Genomic DNA, 21,355 nt, shown 5'->3' with positions numbered 1-21,355 from the left:
TACTGCCTTAATGTTTTACATATTTTCTGATGAATGAAAATGTATTTATTTATTTATTTAGTCTTATCTGAACCTCCATCACATGGTTTCCTCTGTTAATTTTCATTACTGTTCATTATTTGTGTCTTGTATTGTGGTAAGATTGCCAATAAATAAAGGCATTAAAAAGAGACAGAGAGAACTGTATCCTGCAGGGTATGTGTCATCCATATCTCATAATCACTGGACATGCTCAAATGTAGGCCACTTAACCAACATATCACAAATGTATATTTGATGGTCACTAAACGTTCATTGTTACCTGTCTAAAATCAGTGTATGAAACATCTCATTTCTAATTTCTTTAAATATAACATTTAAATATGTAATGTTGCATCTAAGTAATGTATACAAACCCAATCTTAAATGGACAGATTATATATAATTCTGAATGTAGAGCTAACAGTAGACCTATTCAAACTCACCACTAACCATGTGTAACAGTCTTATTTTGTGTCCTTTGCTGCCCTCCACAGGATCATGTCATTCCTCCATTCTTTTGGAAATAAACCCCAGTTTGACAGAATGTTTATTATTACATAAATTCAGCCATTGTGGTCTCTGCCTGTCAGACTTGCCACAACAAACCCTTTCTGTTGTTGGCAAAATAAAGAAGAAAAACAAAAAGAAGAAAACGTCCCTCATGGCTACATGGTGTGTGTGGTTAATGCTAATGTGAATAAACTATACAGTATCAGCACTGCAGGTGCCATGTGTTTATTTCTATGAGGTTATTATTGATGTCACCTTATAATACAATCACAGAGGGAAAATTAGGAAAAAAGATTTTTTTTAAATTGAAAAATATATGTATAAAAAGAGAAGAGTAATAATACTAAAAAAAGAGTCATATATATGAATAGATTCTAAATAAAGCACAAAACTAGTACTCCACGTGTCCCCTCTACCACTCCTGTTGTTAGTAGAATAGAATAGAATAGAACAGAATAGAATAGAATAGACTTAGATATCATAAACAAGTGTGTTTTACTGTTGTAGGGGATGCAATGTCCATGTAAATGACACTGTAAATGATATTCATCATTATGTCTTAAAATGTTCATGTTATAATGGTTAGCACTTCAACCATACAGATTGAGGGCACTTTCACACTGCGTACAAACACACTGTTTGACCCAAAAGTCAGCTTAATTTTATCAGTGTGAACACAAACGTTCTGTGCGCGAGTACTGGACCAGTGAGAAGGTAGTCCTGGGTATGCACTGCGTGGACTCCAGTACGGTACGAGAGAGCCTGTTATGAAATGAAATATTACATTGTATCAATACAACATTTTGAAAATGTAATTGTTTTGTTTATTTTGTTTTGTATACTTTTTTATTTTGAAAATAAATGTGGTTAATTTAGATCTATTTATTGATGGTAAGTGTATCAGCTTATATGTGGTTCCATGGTGTCATGGTTCAAAATCTCAGTGGAACCTACCCTTAGCAGGACTGAAAACCTGCAGCTCAGTCACACTATGAAAACGTAGAACTTCAACACAGCAATTATCTGCCATTTATTTAGCAATATAATTGCTCTTTACATTTGTATACATCTTATGAATGTCACGCCAAATCAAAAAGGCTTCTTGTCAAATGTAGGAATCAAACCCACACCTCCAAACCCACACTGCGACTTGAACATAACACCTTAGACCACTCAGTCATCCTGACATAGTAACATAGTTAATGCATGGCTGAGTAAATTTTATTGTTTCATATTGATTGAATGGCATGTTAACAGTTTTATAAAAATCACCTACTTCCCCCAAAAAAGAAGCAGTTGCAGCTGCAAAGAGATCAGTATGTTGTGAAATGTACGTTCCTGACTCCTGTAGCATTAAATTGTGTTTTTTTTCTAGTTTATTTGATCCATGTAGAATGTACATGGATCCATGCAAATGTAGGCCTTCTTTAAAGCCAGGTTCCACCGAGATTTGAACTCGGATCGCTGGATTCAAAGTCCAGAGTGCTAACCATTACACCACGGAACCACAACATAGATGCACACATAGCATGAAATTTTCAAAGACCTGTAGACAGTGGGAAATGCCAAAGTCCATTTCTGAAATGCAGCTCAGCACAAATGATGTCTGTTTGATGAAACCTTACATATAATTGCATACATGGCAGGTAAGGTTTTTGTTTTTTCTTTCAGTCTTTTTTAAATGTTGTCCCAATAATATAAAACATATGCTGCTATAAGTGTGACAGCCAAACACCATGAGGTCTTTGTTGGTGACACCTAATTTGAAAGCCAAAGTATGTAAAAAATTATCTAACATAACAAAAATACATTATAGTAGAAGTATAGTAATATTTATTTCTAATTATGACCACAGTTAGATGTCTGTGTACCTCCAAAAAACAAAAAAAACAAAAACATGCACCAGACCATGTCTCTCACTGAAGAGTTGTGGCTTCTTTCATTCAATCACTAGAACTCAGGGCTATGATTAATAATGAAAGTAACAGCATCACCAGACACACAACAACAAATAAATACAACAGGAAGTTATTGGAGCAATATGTGTCCGTAAAATATCAAAGTACTACATGAATACACTGAATGACCAGGTCTGAATATCAATGTTTTTTTCCTTCCTGATGAACAACACCAGGATTTATTATTATTATTATTATTATTATTATTATTATTATTATTATTATTATTAATAATTTTTTTTTTTTTTTTTTTTTTTTTTTTTACATTATTTTAATTTTATTTTTCACTCTTGTATTTCACTCTCCTATTGAGAATCTTTGGGATGAGCTGGAGAAGATTTCAAGTAGCAAATCTCCATCATCAATACAAGGTCTTGTCAAAAAATTAATGCAACTATGGACAGATAAATGATACAGATAAATGTTATCCAAGCCCATTTCTCACCCTGCCAGCTGAAAATTATGTAATGAATGATGCGTATACTTCACAAACAACATTTTTGGCAATAAATTTAGTAATAAATAAATAAATAAATAACAAAAAATACAGTACTTTGGATCGAAATTACCACGAAATCACAGGTTTGTAGCTGAAGGGAATAGGATATTGATGTTGGTATTTCCCACTTTCTGAAGGTCTTTGAACATAGCGTGCTCTGCACTTTGAATCCAGCTACCCGAGTTCAAATCTTGGAGGAGCCTGGTTTTAAAGGAAGGTGAACTTCGACTAGAATCACATAACGCCAGCCAATCAGAGCGCAGCGTCACAAAACGTCAGCCACTGAGAGCGGAGCATCACAGAACGTCAGCCAATGAGAGTGGAACGTCACGGAATGTCAGTCAATGAGAGCGCAGTGTCACAGAACATAAGCCAATCAGAGCGCAGCATCACAGAATGTCAGCCTATGAGACTGGAGCGTCACAGATCGTCAGCCAATGAGACTAGAGCATCACAGAACGTCAGCCAATGAGAGCGCAGCGTCACGGAACATCAGCCAATGAGAGCGCAGCGTCACGGAACATCAGCCAATGAGAGCGCAGTGTCATGGAACGTCAGCCAATGAGAGCGCAGTGTCGCGGAACGCCAGCCAATGAGAGCGGCGCATCACAGAACGTCAGCCAATGACAGCGCAGCGTCACAGAACGTCAGCCAATGAGAGCGCAGCGTCACAAAACGTCAGCCAATGAGAGTGGAGCACCACAGAACGTCAGTCAATGAGAGCGCAGTGTCACAGAACATAAACCAATCACAGCGCAGCGTCACAGAACGTCAGCTTATGAGAATGGAGCGTCACAGATCGTCAGCCAATGAGACTGGATAATCACAGAACGTCAGCCAATGAGAGCGCAGCGTCACGGAACATCAGCCAATGAGAGCGCAGTGTCATGGAACGTCAGCCAATGAGATTGCAGCATCACGGAACGCCAGCCAATGAGAGCAGAGCGTCACGGAACATCAGCCAATCAGAGCAGAGCATCACAGAACGCCAGCCAATGAGAGTGGAGTGTCACAGAACGTCAGCCAATGAGAGCACAGCGTCACAGAACGTCAACCAATCAGAGCGCAGCGTCACAGAACGCCAGCCAATGAGAGCGCAGCGTCACAAAACGTCAACCAATCAGAGCGCAGTGTCACAGAACACCAGCCAATGAGAGCGCAGCGTCACAGAACGCCAGCCAATGAGAACGCAGTGTCACGGAATGTCAGCCAATGAGAAGGCAGCGTCACGGAACACCAGCCAATGAGAGCGGAGCATCACGGAACGCCAGCCAATGAGAGCGCAGCGTCAAAAAAAGTCAGCCAATGAGAGCGCAGCGTCACAGAACAACAGCCAGTGACAGCGCAGCGTCACAGAACGTCAGCCAATGAGACCGGAGCATCACAGAACGGCAGCCAATGAGAGCGCAGCGTCACAGAACGTCAACCAATCAGAGCGCAGCGTCACAGAACGTCAGCCACTGAGACTGAAGCGTCACAGAACGCCAGCCAATGAGAGCGCAGCGTCACAAAACATCAGCCAATGAGAACGCAGCGTCACAGAACGCCAGCCAATGAGAGCCGAGCGTCACAGAACGTCAGCCAATGAGAGCGCAGCGTCACAGAACGCCAGCCAATGAGAACGCAGCGTCACAGAACGTCAACCAATCAGAGCGCAGCTTCACAGAACGTCAGCCAATGAGACTGGAGCGTCACAGAACGCCAGCCAATGAGAGCGCAGCATCATAAAACGTCAGCCAATGAGAATGCAGCGTCACAGAACGCAAGCCAACGAGAGCCGAGCGTCACAGAACGTCAGCCAATGAGAGCGCAGCATCACAGAACGCCAGCCAATGAGAGCGCAGCGTCACAGAACGTCAGCCAATGAGAGCGCAGCGTCACAGAACGTCAGCCAATGAGAGCGGAGTGTCACAGAACGCCAGCTAATCAGAGCGCAGCGTCACAGAACACAAGCCAATCAGAGCGCAGCGTCACAGAACGTCAACCACTTAGAGTGCAGCGTCACAGAACATCAGCCAATGAGACCGGAGCGTCACAGAACAGCAGCCAATGAGAGCGCAGCATCACAGAATGTCAACCAATCAGAGCGCAGCGTCACAGAACGTCAGCCAATGAGACCGGAGCGTCACAGAACGGCAGCAAATGAGAGCGCAGCGTCACAGAAGGTCAACCAATCAGACCGCAGCGTCACAGAACGTCAGCCACTGAGACTGGAGCGTCACAGAACGCCAGCCAATGAGAGCGCAGCGTCACAAAATGTCAGCCAATGAGAGTGCAGCGTCACGGAACGCCAGCCAATGAGAGCAAAGCGTCAAATAACGTCACCCAGTCAGAGCGCAGCGTCACAGAACGCCAGCCAATCAGAGCACAGCATCACAGAACGCCAGCCAATGAGAGCATAGGGTCACACAACCTGAGAGCTTGATCCTTAGTTTTTCTCTTTCCTGTTGTGCTGTTACACAGTTATAGCAAACATTTTTTGTAATAAATAACTTATATATACAAATGCAATGTAGAACAACATCACTTTCATTCAAATACATGCAGTACGTTGTTTTTGTCCCTTTGAAAGAAGGTTCCACCGAGATTTAAACTCAGTCCAAAATGCTAACCATTGCACCATGGAACTACTACAAGGAGAATTCATGTAGAGTCACTGTCGGCATTCCAATATTTTGTCAAAATTTGTACCTGTAGTACATTTCAAGAGCATTTTTTTTTATTGCTCATACACAAATTTCAAACATATTTCAACTTTTTAGGAAACATTCAGGACAGTTTTTTTGCTAGCTAACTGTAGCTAGTTAGTCAACAATAAATGTAACTCCTATCGTCTGTCATGGGGAGTAATCATATTGGAGTCAGTCTTTTTTTTAAGTTTGCTTTTGGTGAAGACAACTTAAAATCTACATATTTTATTATTATTATTATTATTATTATTATTATTATTATTATTATTATTATTATTATTATTATTATTTTTCTTACTTGGAAAGTTGGTGAGATCGTCGGGAAAATAGCAACAATTAGCCGATGGTGCGTTCACAGACCAACAGACAGCGAACCATGTGCAACATCAGACACTGTTTATTTTTTATTTATCGAATCATTTTTTTGTCTTTTGTTCTCGTTATCTTGAATTAAACGTCATGCATTCACTATGTACAAGGAGCCTTGTAGTCTAGATAGGGATTCAATATTATTACATTTATGTATGTATGTATATATGTATTTATTTATTTATTTATTTATTTCACGTCTAAAACCCAGTTGAGCAGCATTAAAAGGAAATTTTAGTGTTTTGTGGTGCACTACAATATTTAAACCACTAGATGGCAGTAGTGGGATTTACACTGTTCCTGCTACTTTTTTTTTTTTTTTTTTTTAAGCGTTTTGTGTTTTCTGCTATTAAAGTGAATTAAAAACATCGAAACTAAGAATAAAACCCTTACGAAATAATAACTGAAACAGATTAACAAATGCCAAGATGTGAGTCGATACAAGTTGAAATTAAATATAAGATTGTCTATAAAATGTTAATGCAGATATCAAGTCAAATAATAATTAAAAAATAAATAAATAAATAAATGAGTGTCTCCAGTTTGTGTTATAGTATGAGTGTGTGTGCAGTGTAAGTTTCTCAGTGGGTGTCGGGGGGACGGGCAGGGGGTGGGGGAGGCTCCTTGGTGGGGGGGGAGGCAGAGGGAGGCTGTCACTGTCCGGTGCGGCGTTCAGCAGCAGCAGCAGCTCTGATCCGGCTCAGCAGGCAGCGGCCCCAGCCTCCGGTCCTATCCTCCGTGTCCATCCCCCCTCTCCCCTTCTCCTCACATCCTCAGTCCGGTGTGCGTCTGTGGGCTGTAGACATGTCTGCCAGACCGGGCTTTTACCGGCAGGAGCTGAACAAGACTGTCTGGGAGGTTCCGGAGCGGTACCAGAACCTGACGCCGGTGGGCTCTGGAGCCTACGGTTCGGTGTGGTGAGTGTTTATTCCAGTCTGTGTGAGAGGAAGGCGGAGGGGCGAGGCACTGCTACAACATTTACCGTAAACTGGTCTTGATGCATCAGCATAGCGATGCTTAAGTCCTATAATGTTGGCTGTGGCATCAGATGAGCTGCTTATGGACACTAATCGTTGTGTTTTTATTACTGCCAATACGTATTAATACTGATCCATAGCATTTTTAGCTGCATGCATGATCAACATTAAAATGAAACAATCATAATGTTTCAGTTTTGGTTACAAATAAGAATGCATTAGGCTACATGTAGCCTATTGTCAGCCCTGCAGAAAACAGCAGATCAGCAGTACTAGTGCCACTAACAGCTCAGTTTCTTTTATGCTCCTTTACAGAATGACACAACATTAGCCCAGGAATTTCCCCAATAACCCCCACCCGCCTATGCATGCACACACATAGTCTCTATATCATTATGTTCTTAAAAAAAACAAAAAAAAAACAATCAGTATGCACAGGCAGTGGTACCCTAAAGATGCCACATCTGGAAACGGATCTGGTGACAGCTGCTGTCTCTGGAAACTCATCAAGTGTGCCCATCCAGGCTCTGGGATTAGTATGTACTGTACCTGCACACCCACCCCCCCTGTCTGTACATCCCTCAGTGTGCACAGATAGCTAATCTGCAGCAGCCAATGGCTTTATTTTTAACTAATATGTACCAGCCAGTGAGATCCCGTTGCCATGGCGATGTGTCATGGTGATATCCACCTCTGACAGTCCATTTTAATCAAGCTATAGTAGTGAGCTGATGGTTATCTAAGGAAATATAGAGGGAATGGTTTGTAAATGTAACTGATCCTGTTTTGAACACAAGCCTAACCTGTTTAAGCTGCTTTATGCAACCTTATGTGTAGACAGCATCATAATAGCAGTGAGTTACCCCCAAGTCTGAAGATGTGTCTCTGAAAGTAGGAGGCCTCCACTCCACTAAGGCTATGGCATGGTAGTCTTATGGTACTTTGAACCAAATAGATTAGAAAAGGACGCAGTGTATTGTGAGTCCAGATTTCTGACTGTGCACTTTGAAGTTTGATGTTAAATCATTTTCTCGTGTATGTGTAGCCAAAGGAGTATCAGTGGCTGCTAATTTTAATTTGGGCTGCTGTAGGTTGACATCACTTTTCACACCTTTCCATCAGAGTATCATAAGAGAATTTCTTAAGGAATAAGACCGTTTTCTTCCAATATTACTGAGGAATAGGGGATTGTTTGTTTCCTAAATTAGACATGCTATTCCAGTGGAGAAACCATTCTGGTTCAGAATTTCCATCTGTGCTCTAGTTTCGATGGAGGCTGGTTACTTCCACCTAATACCAGTGTTGTACTTGGTGCTGTACTGTGTCAGATGATACACTGACTTATAGAAAATGATGTGAAGCTGATATGTTCACTTGTTCAGCCACACCCTAATCCCTACACATCATCATTTCTCCCCAACAGCCTACTTCCAGGTCAGATGTGAAATTCACACAGTGTTTATTGGAGAGGGATGTGAGTTTATCATTGTGCTTGTACTGCAGCTTTATATATTCATCTGTGCAGCTACAGTTACTAAAAATGCCACATTTTAGTCCAATATTTCATTGCTCCAAGGGATTCCTTCATCTCCAGGAATATTCCCTACCACCAATACTTCCCATTAAACTGCTCTCTAAAGCTTCAGTAAATTATTTTTAATTATCATAAAACTGTCACAGCTTAGACATACTATAAATTATGAAAGCAGGCTCAAATTCTCATTTCCATCTTTCACTCTTTCATATATAGTGATTTCTAATGTGCAGAGTATGTAAACAAGAGTATATAAAATCAGGGTGAATTTCTTCTGGATTTACCATTTTATGTCGTATTGTTAAGAATGATTTGCAGAAACTCTGTGGCCAGTTAATGAGTTTTTATAAACCCTCAGTGTCCTGCCTCACAGGAAGTCATGCCATTAATGTGTCTGGTTTATTTGTAGTAATCAGAGGAGCTACGAGCCACAGAGAGAGTGTGAAGGATAGACTAATTCATTTGCACTGACAGGATGTTTTACCGTCTGTTAGTATCAGAAGAACTTAAGTTTAACTGGAATTATGAACTTTGAGGGAAAATAGTGGGCCAAAGAAACCTAGAATCTCCTCGATTTTAGAATTACTTTGATATTTATTTCCAATTTCACTGATAAATTACATTATTTTTGATAGATAGATAGATAGATAGATAGATAGATAGATAGATAGATAGATAGATAGATAGATAGATAGATAGATAGATAGATAGATAGATAGATAGATAGATAGATAGATACTTTATTAACCACGAGGGAAATTCAAGATGTTAGGTGATCTACCCCCATTTATTTTAATTATTGCTTTGACTTGGATGTGTGTAGGTCACTAGTTACAAAATTTCGGATGAAGTTAAAGTGGTGTATATATCCGGTTGTGCGGTTTTTTTGTTGTTTTTTTTTGTTTTTTTGGGGGGGAGGTAAATGATTTGATGCCATCTGATTAATTGTCTTCTTCCTGTTCCAACCTATCGTTATTATATCAGCCTCTTAAAGTCAACAATCACTGACATCTTTGTAGGACTCTACATTCTGAATTGTGAAGCCCAGGACAAATGCTTGCTTTACTTTCTTAAGTTACACACACACAAAGCACATTCCTTCACACACCACCCTGCACTGCCCTGCATTGTTAGCGTTGATCTCCATCCTTTGTCATTGACTTTCTCATCTCATGACTTGATTAGCAAATGGTGGGGGGATGGGGTTTCAGTGTGTTGTGTCTATGTGTGGGGGGTGACGATAGTACCTCTTGAGACTCACAGGAAAAACAGCTCTCATTTATCTCAAATAGCAGTTTGTGCTCTCGGCAAGCCTCTTGAGACTGCAGACCTGAGGTTAAGGATCCAACAAGGCAGCATAATCTATTATAAGTGAAGTTAAAGTACTAGCTATATTACCTTCACTCATGGGAGGGAATGATCCAAAAGGCACAGAAATAGAGTATAGAAACAGAATAGTACAGTAGATATGCGGCAGCTAACTGTAGCAAAACACAGACACCAGAGAGAGATGGTACCATCATAAATACAAAGCTCTTTAAATAATTTAACATCCAGCGCCTCTGCAATTTTGATAAGTCATGACTCAAAAAGTTTGGAGGTCTTAACACTGTCATATCCCAGCTCTAATCCTGGTTCATTGTCTTGTTGCCAAACCCTAATCCTATTGAATATTCTCTTTCCTGCCTCTGTTTCCCGGGACAAAAATTGGGCCAGTTTTGGACCAGTGGAGACTGAGAAAGTACGCGCTAAGCTCATCAAGGCTGCTTTCATCTCATGTCAGCCTATGTAACATCTGTTCAGTAAAACAGAAGTTTGGCATGAAGCCTTTTGCTTGGATAGTTATGAATAATACATGACTGCTTCATTTTCTCCTGTCAGAAATGTTTTGTCTTTGCTTGTCAAATTGTTGATTGGATATGATAAACTAGATCAAATTTAGATAGATATTTATTTTTATATGACTACTTAAAACCAACAAATGCATGCAAAGGGTGAGAATGCTGAAGATACTGTACCGCTTCATGGTATAATGCTTACATGCATTGATTTGGATGCTGTTTTATGCAAGAATCAAGCAGCATTATCAAATTAATGACAAAAGTCCCTTTCATGCACATGAGTTTTTCTTAGTTTTTATCAGAATGAGTCTTATTAAAAATGCACATGTAGAAATTTTCTGTAGTGGATAAACAGTGACCTGATACCATCTCTCACTGGATACAGTTTACCCATCCTCCCTCTCTGTCTCTATGAAACCGGAGGTGCATTAAGAGCCCAGATAAAAAAGAATACAGAGACTAAAGAAGAGGAGAGAAATCAATGCCTTTGCTCAAATGTGCTGAGCGTGCCGCAGTCATCCCATGTATGGAAGATGACAGCGAGGAAGGCATGTGTGAGATGGTGAGGCCTGGTTCCTGTCAGAGCAGACTGGCTCAAGCCTGGCAGGGGCATCCGGAGTAGCAACGGGTGATCTCCAAACAGAGAGCCACATGGATGCACTGTAGTGAGCGTGACTGTATTCAAGCGTGTAAGCATTACAGGTCACCGTGAAATGATACAGTAAGATTTAGACTGGGTTCATACTGTGGAAATAAAACAATCTGGTAGTTACAATTAATTCCTTGAGTTAGTTATTATTTTTTTATTTATTTGCCAGCACAACTAAGAAAGGCATTGGCAAAAGATTATATGTGTATTTCTGTGTTGTGTATATATTTATAAATGTATGTATGTGTATATGGATGAATGAGTGTGTGTGTGTGTGTGAATAGATATGTAAATATAGAGGAGTAATGTAAAAGGAAGAGGGACATATATTATTAATAGTATTGTAGGGAGAGGGGGTGGGATTTAATAAGTTGCACTTCTTCCCACCCCTTTTCGGGCATGTAAATGGAACTATTGTGCTTTCCTTCTGTCTAAGATTGTTATGATTCTTGATGTTTGCATTATTATGTATGTTTTGCTAGTGCATATATGTTAAATTTCATTGCATGTTTGGAATAAATCACTAAATCACAATCACAGAATACATTCAATCTGCTGCTTTGACCTTCTACATTTGTAAAAAACAAAACAAAAACAAAAACAAAAAAAATTAAGTTTATTTACATAGAAAGTAGTGTTGATCAAGTATTTGGCATCTAATACTGGAAAAAAAATGTTTCAAAAATGCAATGCTGGAAATTTTGTACAAGATGATGAAACAGGTTGTGGCTTTTCCATTACATGATGAACGCATGTCAAACGTCCTGACACATGCAGAATCACTTGTAAACAAGGTGGGGAATTTCCCTGAAAGTACTTAAGGGCAGCAGATAATGCAATAAACTAACAGTACATTTCACATAGTAAAGGTACAAACTATTGGCACAGAATATTAAAATGACATACACTAAATCCACTAGATACACTCTTGTAGTTCGACCTTAAATGTCTGCTTTTTGCACCCAGTGTTTCGCTTCCTGCTGTCTGCTCTGTTTCTGCAGTGCTCCTCAGCATTTCTCAATTCTCACCCTTGTTTCCTTCCCGTTTGTCTGTTCCGCTCACAGATGGCTGTATTACTCTTATTATTATTATTGCAGAGAGCTTTGAAAAGTGGCTAAGCCTGAGAAGATATTGGCAGCCTCAAAGACAGAAGCAGCCCTGCTCAGCGTTCGATACATGGAGTGACATTTACATTTCAAAAGAGCCAGATGAAACAAACTGGTGCACTCGTATAATATCCGACATCCCCACTCCTCTTGTTCCACCACATCCTCTGTCACTGCATTTTCTCCTTTAGTGCATTTTTTCTGCCAGTCTATTGCACTTCCTCACCCATCAGATAAATTCCAAGATTATATTGCAATACTGATGTAGTTACAAAAATACTTCAATTTCTGTTTCCTCTCTACAGTTCGGCATATGATGTCGTCTTACGGCAAAAAGTTGCAGTGAAGAAGCTGTCCAGGCCTTTTCAGTCTCTCATCCACAGCCGCCGCTCGTACCGGGAACTCAGACTGCTCAAGCACATGAAACATGAGAATGTTAGTGCTTCTTATAAAAATACCCAGAGACAGATAGACGCAGCTCTATATATGCATATTTCCGCTCTGTTATCGATCACCTCTGTTTGTCTCTGTCTCTGTTTCTGCAGGTTATAGGACTACTGGATGTCTTCTCACCCGCTGCAACATTAGAAGACTTCAATGAGCTGTAAATCTTTCATCTCTTCATGACTCCTCTTGTCATAGAGCTGTCTAAATTTCACCAAAAAACAAAGCAATGACTAATTTGCTACTGGGGGGCATGTTCATGTGGTGAGGGGAGGCGATCCTGTGGGGATTACAGGCTTGTAGGGATGTCTGACTGTTGCCATGGCAGCCTCATATTGTTCTTCTCTGACTCCCCCAACCCCCCGTTCACATGTACATCTGCTCTCCCCTTTTCCAGCTACCTGGTGACTAACCTGATGGGAGCAGACCTCAACAATATTGTCAAATTTCAAAGGTTGTCTGATGAGCATGTGCAGTTCTTAATTTATCAGCTTCTACGTGGCCTCAAGGTAATTTCCTGCATCACAAACATGTGGTATATTATACAGAAAACACAACACTGCATAGCATTTGTGCTAATGTGCAATCGGAATGGCAGTCTTGGGCCCAATCCCAATTCACTCCTTGGCCCTGCCCCTTACCCCTACCCCTCCATTTTGTGCGTTCATGTGAAGGGGTAGGGGTGTCTCAATTCTCGATGAGTCAGAGGGGAAGGGCTAAGGGGGAGGGCTGTTTGGCCCTTGAAACTGAGATTTTTCAGGACCATATTACAAATGGAGGGGTATGAGAAATCTCCCATAATTCTGTTTGAATCATCAGCAAGATGGAGGTAAACACAGCAAAAAAGTGCAGCAGTGTGATGAAAGAAACACACATATGTATGTATTTTCTGCGTAAACAACTTAATCATTTGATTGTCCGTTTAATGCATTTTCAATGTGTTATAGACGCATTTCTGCAGTTTATAGTTGATAGCTACAAAAAGATGACCAAAGCCCATGGAACAGCTGCTGACGGCACGGGGAATACTTTTGGAAACAAAGTTGTCGCATCTGTTTATAGTGGCATCGATGACTGCTGATGACATAACAGGTCTGGAAGGGTTGTCCTATTTCATAGGAGAATGTTTCAACCCCTACCCCTTGCAACTCTCTTTCAAGGGGTAGTGTCAAGTGCAAGGGCCAAGGGGGAGGGTAAGGGATAGGGTCAAGGGATGAATTTGGATTGGGCCTTGTTATTAGTTTTCTTATGATGATTGTCATATTTTTATACTATGGGTTTCCTGCAAATACTGAATCAGCCCAGCCGAGTCCTGTTACCATGAGACAGACAAAAGCAGTCTCCCTTTAGGCAGAGGCTAATATGGTGAACCGCACTGTTGACCCCTGTCTTTTTTATGTCCCCTCTGTCCTTCCTCCTCCTCCACCCCATTGCCTGTGGAACAGTACATCCATTCAGCAGGGCTGATTCACAGAGTGAGTGCTACCTCTTCATTCCTCATATCATTTTGACTTTCAACTTTAAGAGAACATTTTGCAGGGTTAAAAGATGTCTTATATTGGCAGGTCTCTGTTTTTTTTTTAATCACTGAAGGAGCATTAAAGTTGGCAAAGCACAGTCTTACAGAACTGTACATATATATATATATATATATATATGTATATATGCTGCACAACATGATCTTGCAATGATTTCCTTAGGGGATCTAAAATTTTATTGTGGATCAGGAAGAAATTATGGACCATTTGCGCTGTAGAGGAGCATCTAGTCCAGACGCACTAGACACATTAAAACTTAAAGATGTGTATTCTATGCGTTCCTAGGGTAAAAAAACCCACAAATTTTCCCAGAGTTAAGTCCGGTAGTGTAGATTAACATCAATCCCTCTTACTTCTGAGTGCATCCCTGTTCTCATCATACTTCTCTTTTTCTTTGTCTATTTTGTTTTCTTTCCCAGGACCTGAAGCCAAGTAATGTGGCTGTAAATGAAGATTGTGAGTTAAGGGTATGCCTGACTCCATTTAAACCAATAACCCTTCCCCTTTAAATTGAACCCATTATCATTTTGAGGAACTGTCTTCCGGTCCCACAGATCCTCGACTTTGGATTGGCCAGACAGACAGATGATGAGATGACAGGATATGTGGCGACCCGCTGGTACCGAGCACCAGAGATCATGCTGAACTGGATGCATTACAATCAGAATGGTGAGAAATGATGCCATCCTATGCAAATGTCTTCTTCCTTTCCTAAGTAACTTAATTTGAATATTGGTTGGATTATTAAACCTCTGTTGTTTCTATTCCAGTTGATATTTGGTCAGTGGGATGCATTATGGGAGAGCTGCTCAAGGGAAAAGTTCTTTTTCCTGGCACTGACTGTATCCTTTATTCACATGTGTCCACCGCAGTTTGCAGATTATTCTTATTTTATTTTAGCGGCTCAACCTTCCACTACCGCTTGAAACTACTCTGTCCACAGAGACTTCTAGGGGATTTGCATTACAATCCAAGGCCTTTCTGAAGGGAAGGTAATCAGCAAATGAATAGAAGGAATCACAAAGGACTGAAATTACGTTCCTCTCATCAATGTTCAGCAAGAAGTTTCTATGTAGGTCATATTTAATGGCCCTTAACCCGCCCTGCACACAGATATTGACCAGCTTAAAAGAATCATGGAGGTGGTTGGAACTCCGACACCTGAGCTGTTGAAGAAGATCTGCTCTGAACATGTGAGCGAGGGAAAAAAGGATGAAGAGTTAATATGGAAGAGAAATTAGGTTGAACAGGAATGTGAAAATGAATGTTCAGTGACACAGAAAACCTGTTAAAATGGTCTGATTGATTAGTCACTTAAGTCAGATGGCTGTTGATTGAACTGTCTATAACTGTCAGTGTCAGAATCAGTTTTACTCCTGGTGATCTGTATTATTGCATGTCATAGGTTGAAAGCTGGTCTCTATTTTCAGGCACAGAAATACATTCAGTCTCTGCCCTTCATGCCACAGCAAGACCTGGAAAAGATCTTTAGAGGAGCAAATCCACTAGGTGGGTGATACACCGCAGATTGGATTATCAGATCTTAAATTGAATTCAGAGGCTTTGGAAATCTCCTAAAGCTCGAGTTACTGTGTCCATATTACAGATTAGCTTTTTGGATGGGATTTGGAAGGTCATCCTTGCTTCCACATCCTTTGTCACTTTTTACCATGCTGTTTGACGTTGCTATTTCTGTCTTTTGCTGTTAGCTGTTGACCTGTTGAAGCGTATGTTGGTCCTGGACTGTGATGGGAGGATCTCCGCCAGCGAGGCACTATCCCACCCATACTTCTCGCAGTACCATGACCCAGATGATGAGCCAGAGGCCCCGCCTTATGATCAAACACTGGAGAGTAAAGACCGCACTCTAGAAGAATGGAAAGGTGGGTTAGACGTTTTCCAGTTTAAAGAGGAAGTGCACTTTTATTTCCATTACTGTCAGTGAAAATCTGATGTGGTTGCAGCATGTACACGATATTTGTTAAAAGTCCTTGATATTGGCCATTTCTCTTTTTCAGAATAATGTTCCCAGTTCCCTTTTACATTTAAGTAGGGCACTTTGTGATATGCGGTTAAGGAAGTTGCATAAATTTACACCCCAGATCCTAAGTGAGCGTCAATCTTCGCACATTGGGGATTGTGCAAGAGCTGAAGCTTGCATCAGTTTTGCAGGAATGCTGACTCCACCAGCAAGTAACAAAATGGGTTTTAAGATATTCTTAAAATTATTACATTTCAGTGCATCGGGGAATTTCATGACTTGTGAAATGCCACAGTGCTGATGTGAGTCAGAGTGGATAATTCTGCGTGGTTTGCTTCCTAATTTTTAGTTTCTTTAATATACAAACACAAGAAGCTGAAGAAACACAGCAATCATAACACTGACCAAAAACTTGTAACAGATATTCTTTTGGTATAATGTTCTGACAATTGAAGTGTTTTTTTCTTTTACAGTGTTTCTTTTATGTTGAATAATACTCTTCTTCCTCCTTGTACATCTCGACTCACACATTTCTCTATTGCATGTCCACAGAGTTGGTATTTGAGGAGGTGAACAGCTTCAAAGAGCCTGTCAGCAAGACTGATAGCCTTCAGGTGGAGCAGTAGGCCTCTTTCTGCTCTGCCAAAAAAGGACTGTGTATTCTATCAGTGAGAGAAGAAGTGGGGCAAGCAAAGTGAAGAAAGCTCATTCCTGAGGCATGGCGCCTTTTCCCTGCTCAGTGTGACTGTGTTTGACTGCCTGTCATGAATCTGTTTGAGCAGCAGACAAGGACAATCTCCAAGGCATCAGGATGAGTGTGTACAAAGTTGCTTCCTCCTATGTTTCTACTGAGTGAAGGTGAAATAAGGAACTATTCAAAGTGGCTTCATCAGACATCTCTGTGGACATGAGGATTCATACAAGGGCGCAACTTTACAGAACTGAACTGTGTTTACAGACTCATGGAGAAGTATTTAAGGTGAATGACAAATAAAAATGCACACTAGGATTTCCAAAGCAGCAACAGAGCACATCTGGTCCCTCATTTTGACAAATACTAAAAGCAGTCAGTCCGAAGACTTTGACATTTGGAATTCATGTTTAAAGGCTTGCAGCAATGCCAGGTCATGTCACAGAACAGCTTAGCAATTAGCCTGCATACTACTGCATGATTTCTGTGCATCTTATTATCACAGCATATTACTATATGATAACTACTTAAACTGCTTATTGCATTTGCTACACCGGTTTAAAACCATCTTGAAAGACAGAGAAAAGAACTACCGGGATATGCAACCATCGTTCACCTTCTGTCTTTATCTTTTCTGCACGACGACTGTGTCGAAGCCTAGAAAATCACACAAAAACATTGTTCTTCCTGCTCATAGAATAGTAAACACCAACTGTGCTATTAATTAGTAAGGAAATTAATACACACCAAAGCTGGAACATGGTGACTGTGAAGCAGGTCTGTGTTTACAGTGTGACCTTGTGTCTTATACACAGTTTCCTCTGATGGATGATTTATAGTATGATCATCTGTTGGCTTTGGCACCGCGGCATCAACTTTCCATAGTTCTCTGCGGTGACTTTTACAGCTGGGTTTTGTTTACACTAATTGAGATTATGGGTATTTCATAAACTGTTAGAAACAGTTTGCAGAAGATATGGAACAGTGCCAGATAATAACATATTGTACAACTGGTAGCTCCATCTAAGCAATGTCTGGTCAAACACTACAGCGGATGATTCACATTAAGTAGCCATGTTCGGCTAATTGAAACAAGAGGGAGCTAATTAGTAAGTCTTCATGTGACCTCAGTTTCAGTTTAACGCAAGAGGATGTTAAAGGAAATTCTCCATAAAGGTGTGAAAACAGATACTTTCACCCTTGATACTGGAGGTTGTTATAACTTTATTACATCCCCTGTTATATTAAGGAACGTGTTCACGGGTAATGTTTGTATAATCTAACACATGCAGCATGAGCTCAGCGGGTATACTGATTATTATAACAAGTGGTTGACTTCCTAACTTACAGTGTGTCATTTATTTTGCAGTAATCTGGTGTGCAAATGTCTCGCTAAGGTACAAATAACTGGTAGAGTTAAACCACAGTGTGTTCGGACAGTATCAATATGTTGCAGGCCAAATATTATAGCTAATTTTATTAGTTTAGTTCTGACACATCAGTCTGAATGAAATACAAATTTATAGGATGTATTTTCTGTCAGTATGATGTGTTTTTGAGGCAGAATTGTGAAGCCACACACTACCGTCAGATAATGCACATTGGAATCAGTGTTTCCAGATGTACAATAATTATTGTATTTACAATTCTAAATCCACCGTATGAACAATAATGTGAAACTTACCAAAATTGTATCATTTTGTAACACCTAAATGTTGTAATCAGGCTAGGCAATCTTATTTGGATTAATTTCCTTGCATTTTTAGGTTTGTATTTGGTTAAACTATTCTTACATGACACCTTTCCACCTCAATCAGTCTTGCTTGAATCCTCCTTACTAATCAGAAATAATTAGATGATTGGAGAGTAATAAAGAACAGTCTACAACATTGAATATGGACATGGGTGGAGCTCCAGCTCAGCTATGGTTGAACTACCTGGTAACTGTGAAGGAAACAAACAGGTGTTTGTAAAAAAAGAACACAACACAAAATCAAGATTTTTGGAAAAACAGTTTGTATAATGTCTTAAAATGCGGCTGTAAAAATAAATAAATAGTAACCTTTACTTTGTAAGTTGAGCTGTGTAGAACATTATCTCCTTCCAAGATCAGGAGTGGTGTCTGCTGAGTCTACTGTAACATTAAAAAGAACCCTCCACTGACGTCAGTTTAATTCAACCAGTTTCAGCCTTAAAGAGACATTTGTGTTACTGAAAAGACCAAACTTAGAAATTCTTTTGAAACAGTGTTTTGCCACCACAGTGGTTCAGACTGGAGTTCAACATGTAGCCTTTTGTGCAGGTCATGCATTAACCCCAAGCGACCTGAAGGTTTAGTCTGAATGAATCAAAACTGTCTGTCCCAGCTTGTTTCAGCTCTGTCATTTTCTGAATGTGGATATGTTCTGTGCTTATGTGGATGTTGTACATGTGGTGGATTTGAATAGTAACTGCAAACTGATTGTATATGTATAGGTGTATGTATGTACTGTATGTATGTTACCAGTTAGAGGTGTCTTTTGAATACATGGTGGCATGTAATTCAGCAGTAGCCATGATGAGTCACTAAATCGAATGTCCGCTCTTAAGTTTCGGATGATCTTCTCGCTCATCATCGATGGGTAACATGACCAAGCAAATCTTCAGAGAATAAATAACAATATTTCTTTTTGTCAGAATGTTTTTGTCTCATTTATGATATGCCATAGACAAAACATGGATATATAAGTGTGTAAATGATAATGTATTCCCATATTTGTGGCTATAATTTAGGTGAGGTCAAGTCATAGGGCGATGAAGGCTATGTTTTCTGGCCTGGACTGTGCACTGATATAATATAATATAATATAATATAATATAATATAATATAATATAATATAATATAATATAATATAATAGTGAGTATAGTACAATAGTGGAATATATATGATATCAAAAACACAGAATACCACTAATGCATAAAATATAGTAATAACAAAAAAAAAGGTCTGTTTTAAGATTATTACAAACACACCATGTTGACATTGTTAATACAGAGTTGATTTACAAAACAACAATGAGAAGTGTCAAGATAATTAAATATTGTGATAAGTTTCACAATAAAAGTTTATAAATCCTCTTTAGTGTTGACTTAATTTACATTGTCATCTATACAATAAATGCCTCAGTTTGTTCAATTTAATTTTGCTGAACATCAACATTTTCTATTATTGTAATTGTTTCAAATGTTTTTCCCTCTAGATTTCTGAAATATTTGTCATGTTCTGAACATAAATGATCATTTTAAACCATAAGTGACAGTCTGACTCATCTGGTTTCTTCAACTCTCACTTAGAAACAAACATCAGCCTGAATAGAAATACTAATGTGACAGGTTTGATCATTATTAACAAGAATATTTAAAATCATGACAAAATTTCAAATCAACAAGAATGGAAAGTCCTACAAATGGTAGTTGGGTAGTGTCCCAAAATTTAGTATCGAAGTGTGCGGAAACAATTATCAGTGTTCCATACATCCATTATTCAAACTGCAGAAACCAGCAGTGAGGATCAGACACAAGGCTGAATTTCTAGCACATAGTAATAGTCTCTTTATTCAACCAAACTTATTTACGATTCATGACCTTGTGAAATATTATAGCTTGTTAATCTTAGTAAAGCATTTAACAAATCACTACCAAATAACATACAAAGGTTTTTTTGCACTTAGAGAGAGTACTTATGGCACAAGAGGCTTTGGAACTTTTATACTTCCTAAGGTTGGAACTACCAGGAACAGCTTTAGTCTGTCTGCATGTGGAGTGAAATTGTGGAGCAGTCTGGATCTGCATCACAAGCAATGCCAATATATCCACAGTTTTAAAGCATTTTACAAACACATGGTCTGGTCAGAGTACAGGGAGGGCGGGGCTTATTGTTAATTGCTGAGCGTAATGTAGGAAATCCATTACAGGATAAAAAGACACACATTATGTTTTAAAGTGTTTATTGTTTGTGGTGTCGCTCTTGGCGGTGATAGGTTCTGGAAGTGGAGGGAAAAGAGTTGGTAAATTTGTAGATGGATGGGGTAATTGTGTAAATTGACTTACCAGTGTTTCTTGTGTCTAGTCCCAGGTGTTCCGACCAGAGGAGTCCTGTAGTTAAGAAGGTTCTGGGAGGGACCATTGGTTCTGGATTGACAGGGGTGTTTTAATTGAAGGATTTCTTAAAATTATCTTAAATATATTTTAAAATGGTTCATGGTTGATTTAATAAAGTATATATTTTTATATGTTCTTAGTGCTGTAAATGGGGGAACTGTTGGGGAATTTTTAATCCTTAAATAATTAATTGGGGGACAAGAAACCTACCTGTATTGCCAGGATAGGATAGGCTGGGGGATAGGGCAGCCTATAAAAAGCTGCTCTTTTTCATTGTGGGGAATGCTTCCTGGACTGGACGTGGAGGTTGATGTACACTGATAGCATATTTCAACTTTTTACCAGTGTCTTTTTTTTTTTTTGTAAATATCTTTTCCCTGCATGTTGGGTGAAGAAAAAAATAAAA

The 21,355-nt window shown here is 39.6% G+C and overlaps 1 protein-coding gene and 1 non-coding gene across 2 annotated transcripts; one reads left to right on the top strand and one right to left on the bottom strand.

Moving 5' to 3' along the window:
* Positions 1-1,966: 1,966 nt before the first annotated feature.
* On the bottom strand, positions 1,967-2,038 carry trnaq-uug (transfer RNA glutamine (anticodon UUG)). Its single transcript has one exon. It is a non-coding gene; the product is annotated as a tRNA-Gln (tRNA).
* Positions 2,039-6,722: 4,684 nt separating this feature from the next.
* mapk11 (mitogen-activated protein kinase 11) lies at positions 6,723-19,486 on the top strand. The gene is made up of 12 exons (XM_030149819.1): positions 6,723-6,964; positions 12,460-12,589; positions 12,700-12,758; positions 12,996-13,107; positions 14,044-14,073; positions 14,556-14,603; positions 14,691-14,805; positions 14,907-14,978; positions 15,250-15,329; positions 15,567-15,645; positions 15,846-16,019; positions 16,670-19,486. The coding sequence occupies exons 1-12, from the start codon at positions 6,852-6,854 to the stop codon at positions 16,741-16,743; spliced, it is 1,086 nt and encodes a 361-aa protein (XP_030005679.1). The 5' UTR covers positions 6,723-6,851; the 3' UTR covers positions 16,744-19,486.
* Positions 19,487-21,355: the final 1,869 nt, after the last annotated feature.

Source organism: Sphaeramia orbicularis, chromosome 12 (assembly GCF_902148855.1).
Source record: "Sphaeramia orbicularis chromosome 12, fSphaOr1.1, whole genome shotgun sequence".
NCBI lineage: Eukaryota > Metazoa > Chordata > Actinopteri > Kurtiformes > Apogonidae > Sphaeramia > Sphaeramia orbicularis.
The sequence above is the reverse complement of the archived record's forward strand: the minus strand, read 5'-3'. Positions and strand labels throughout refer to the sequence as shown.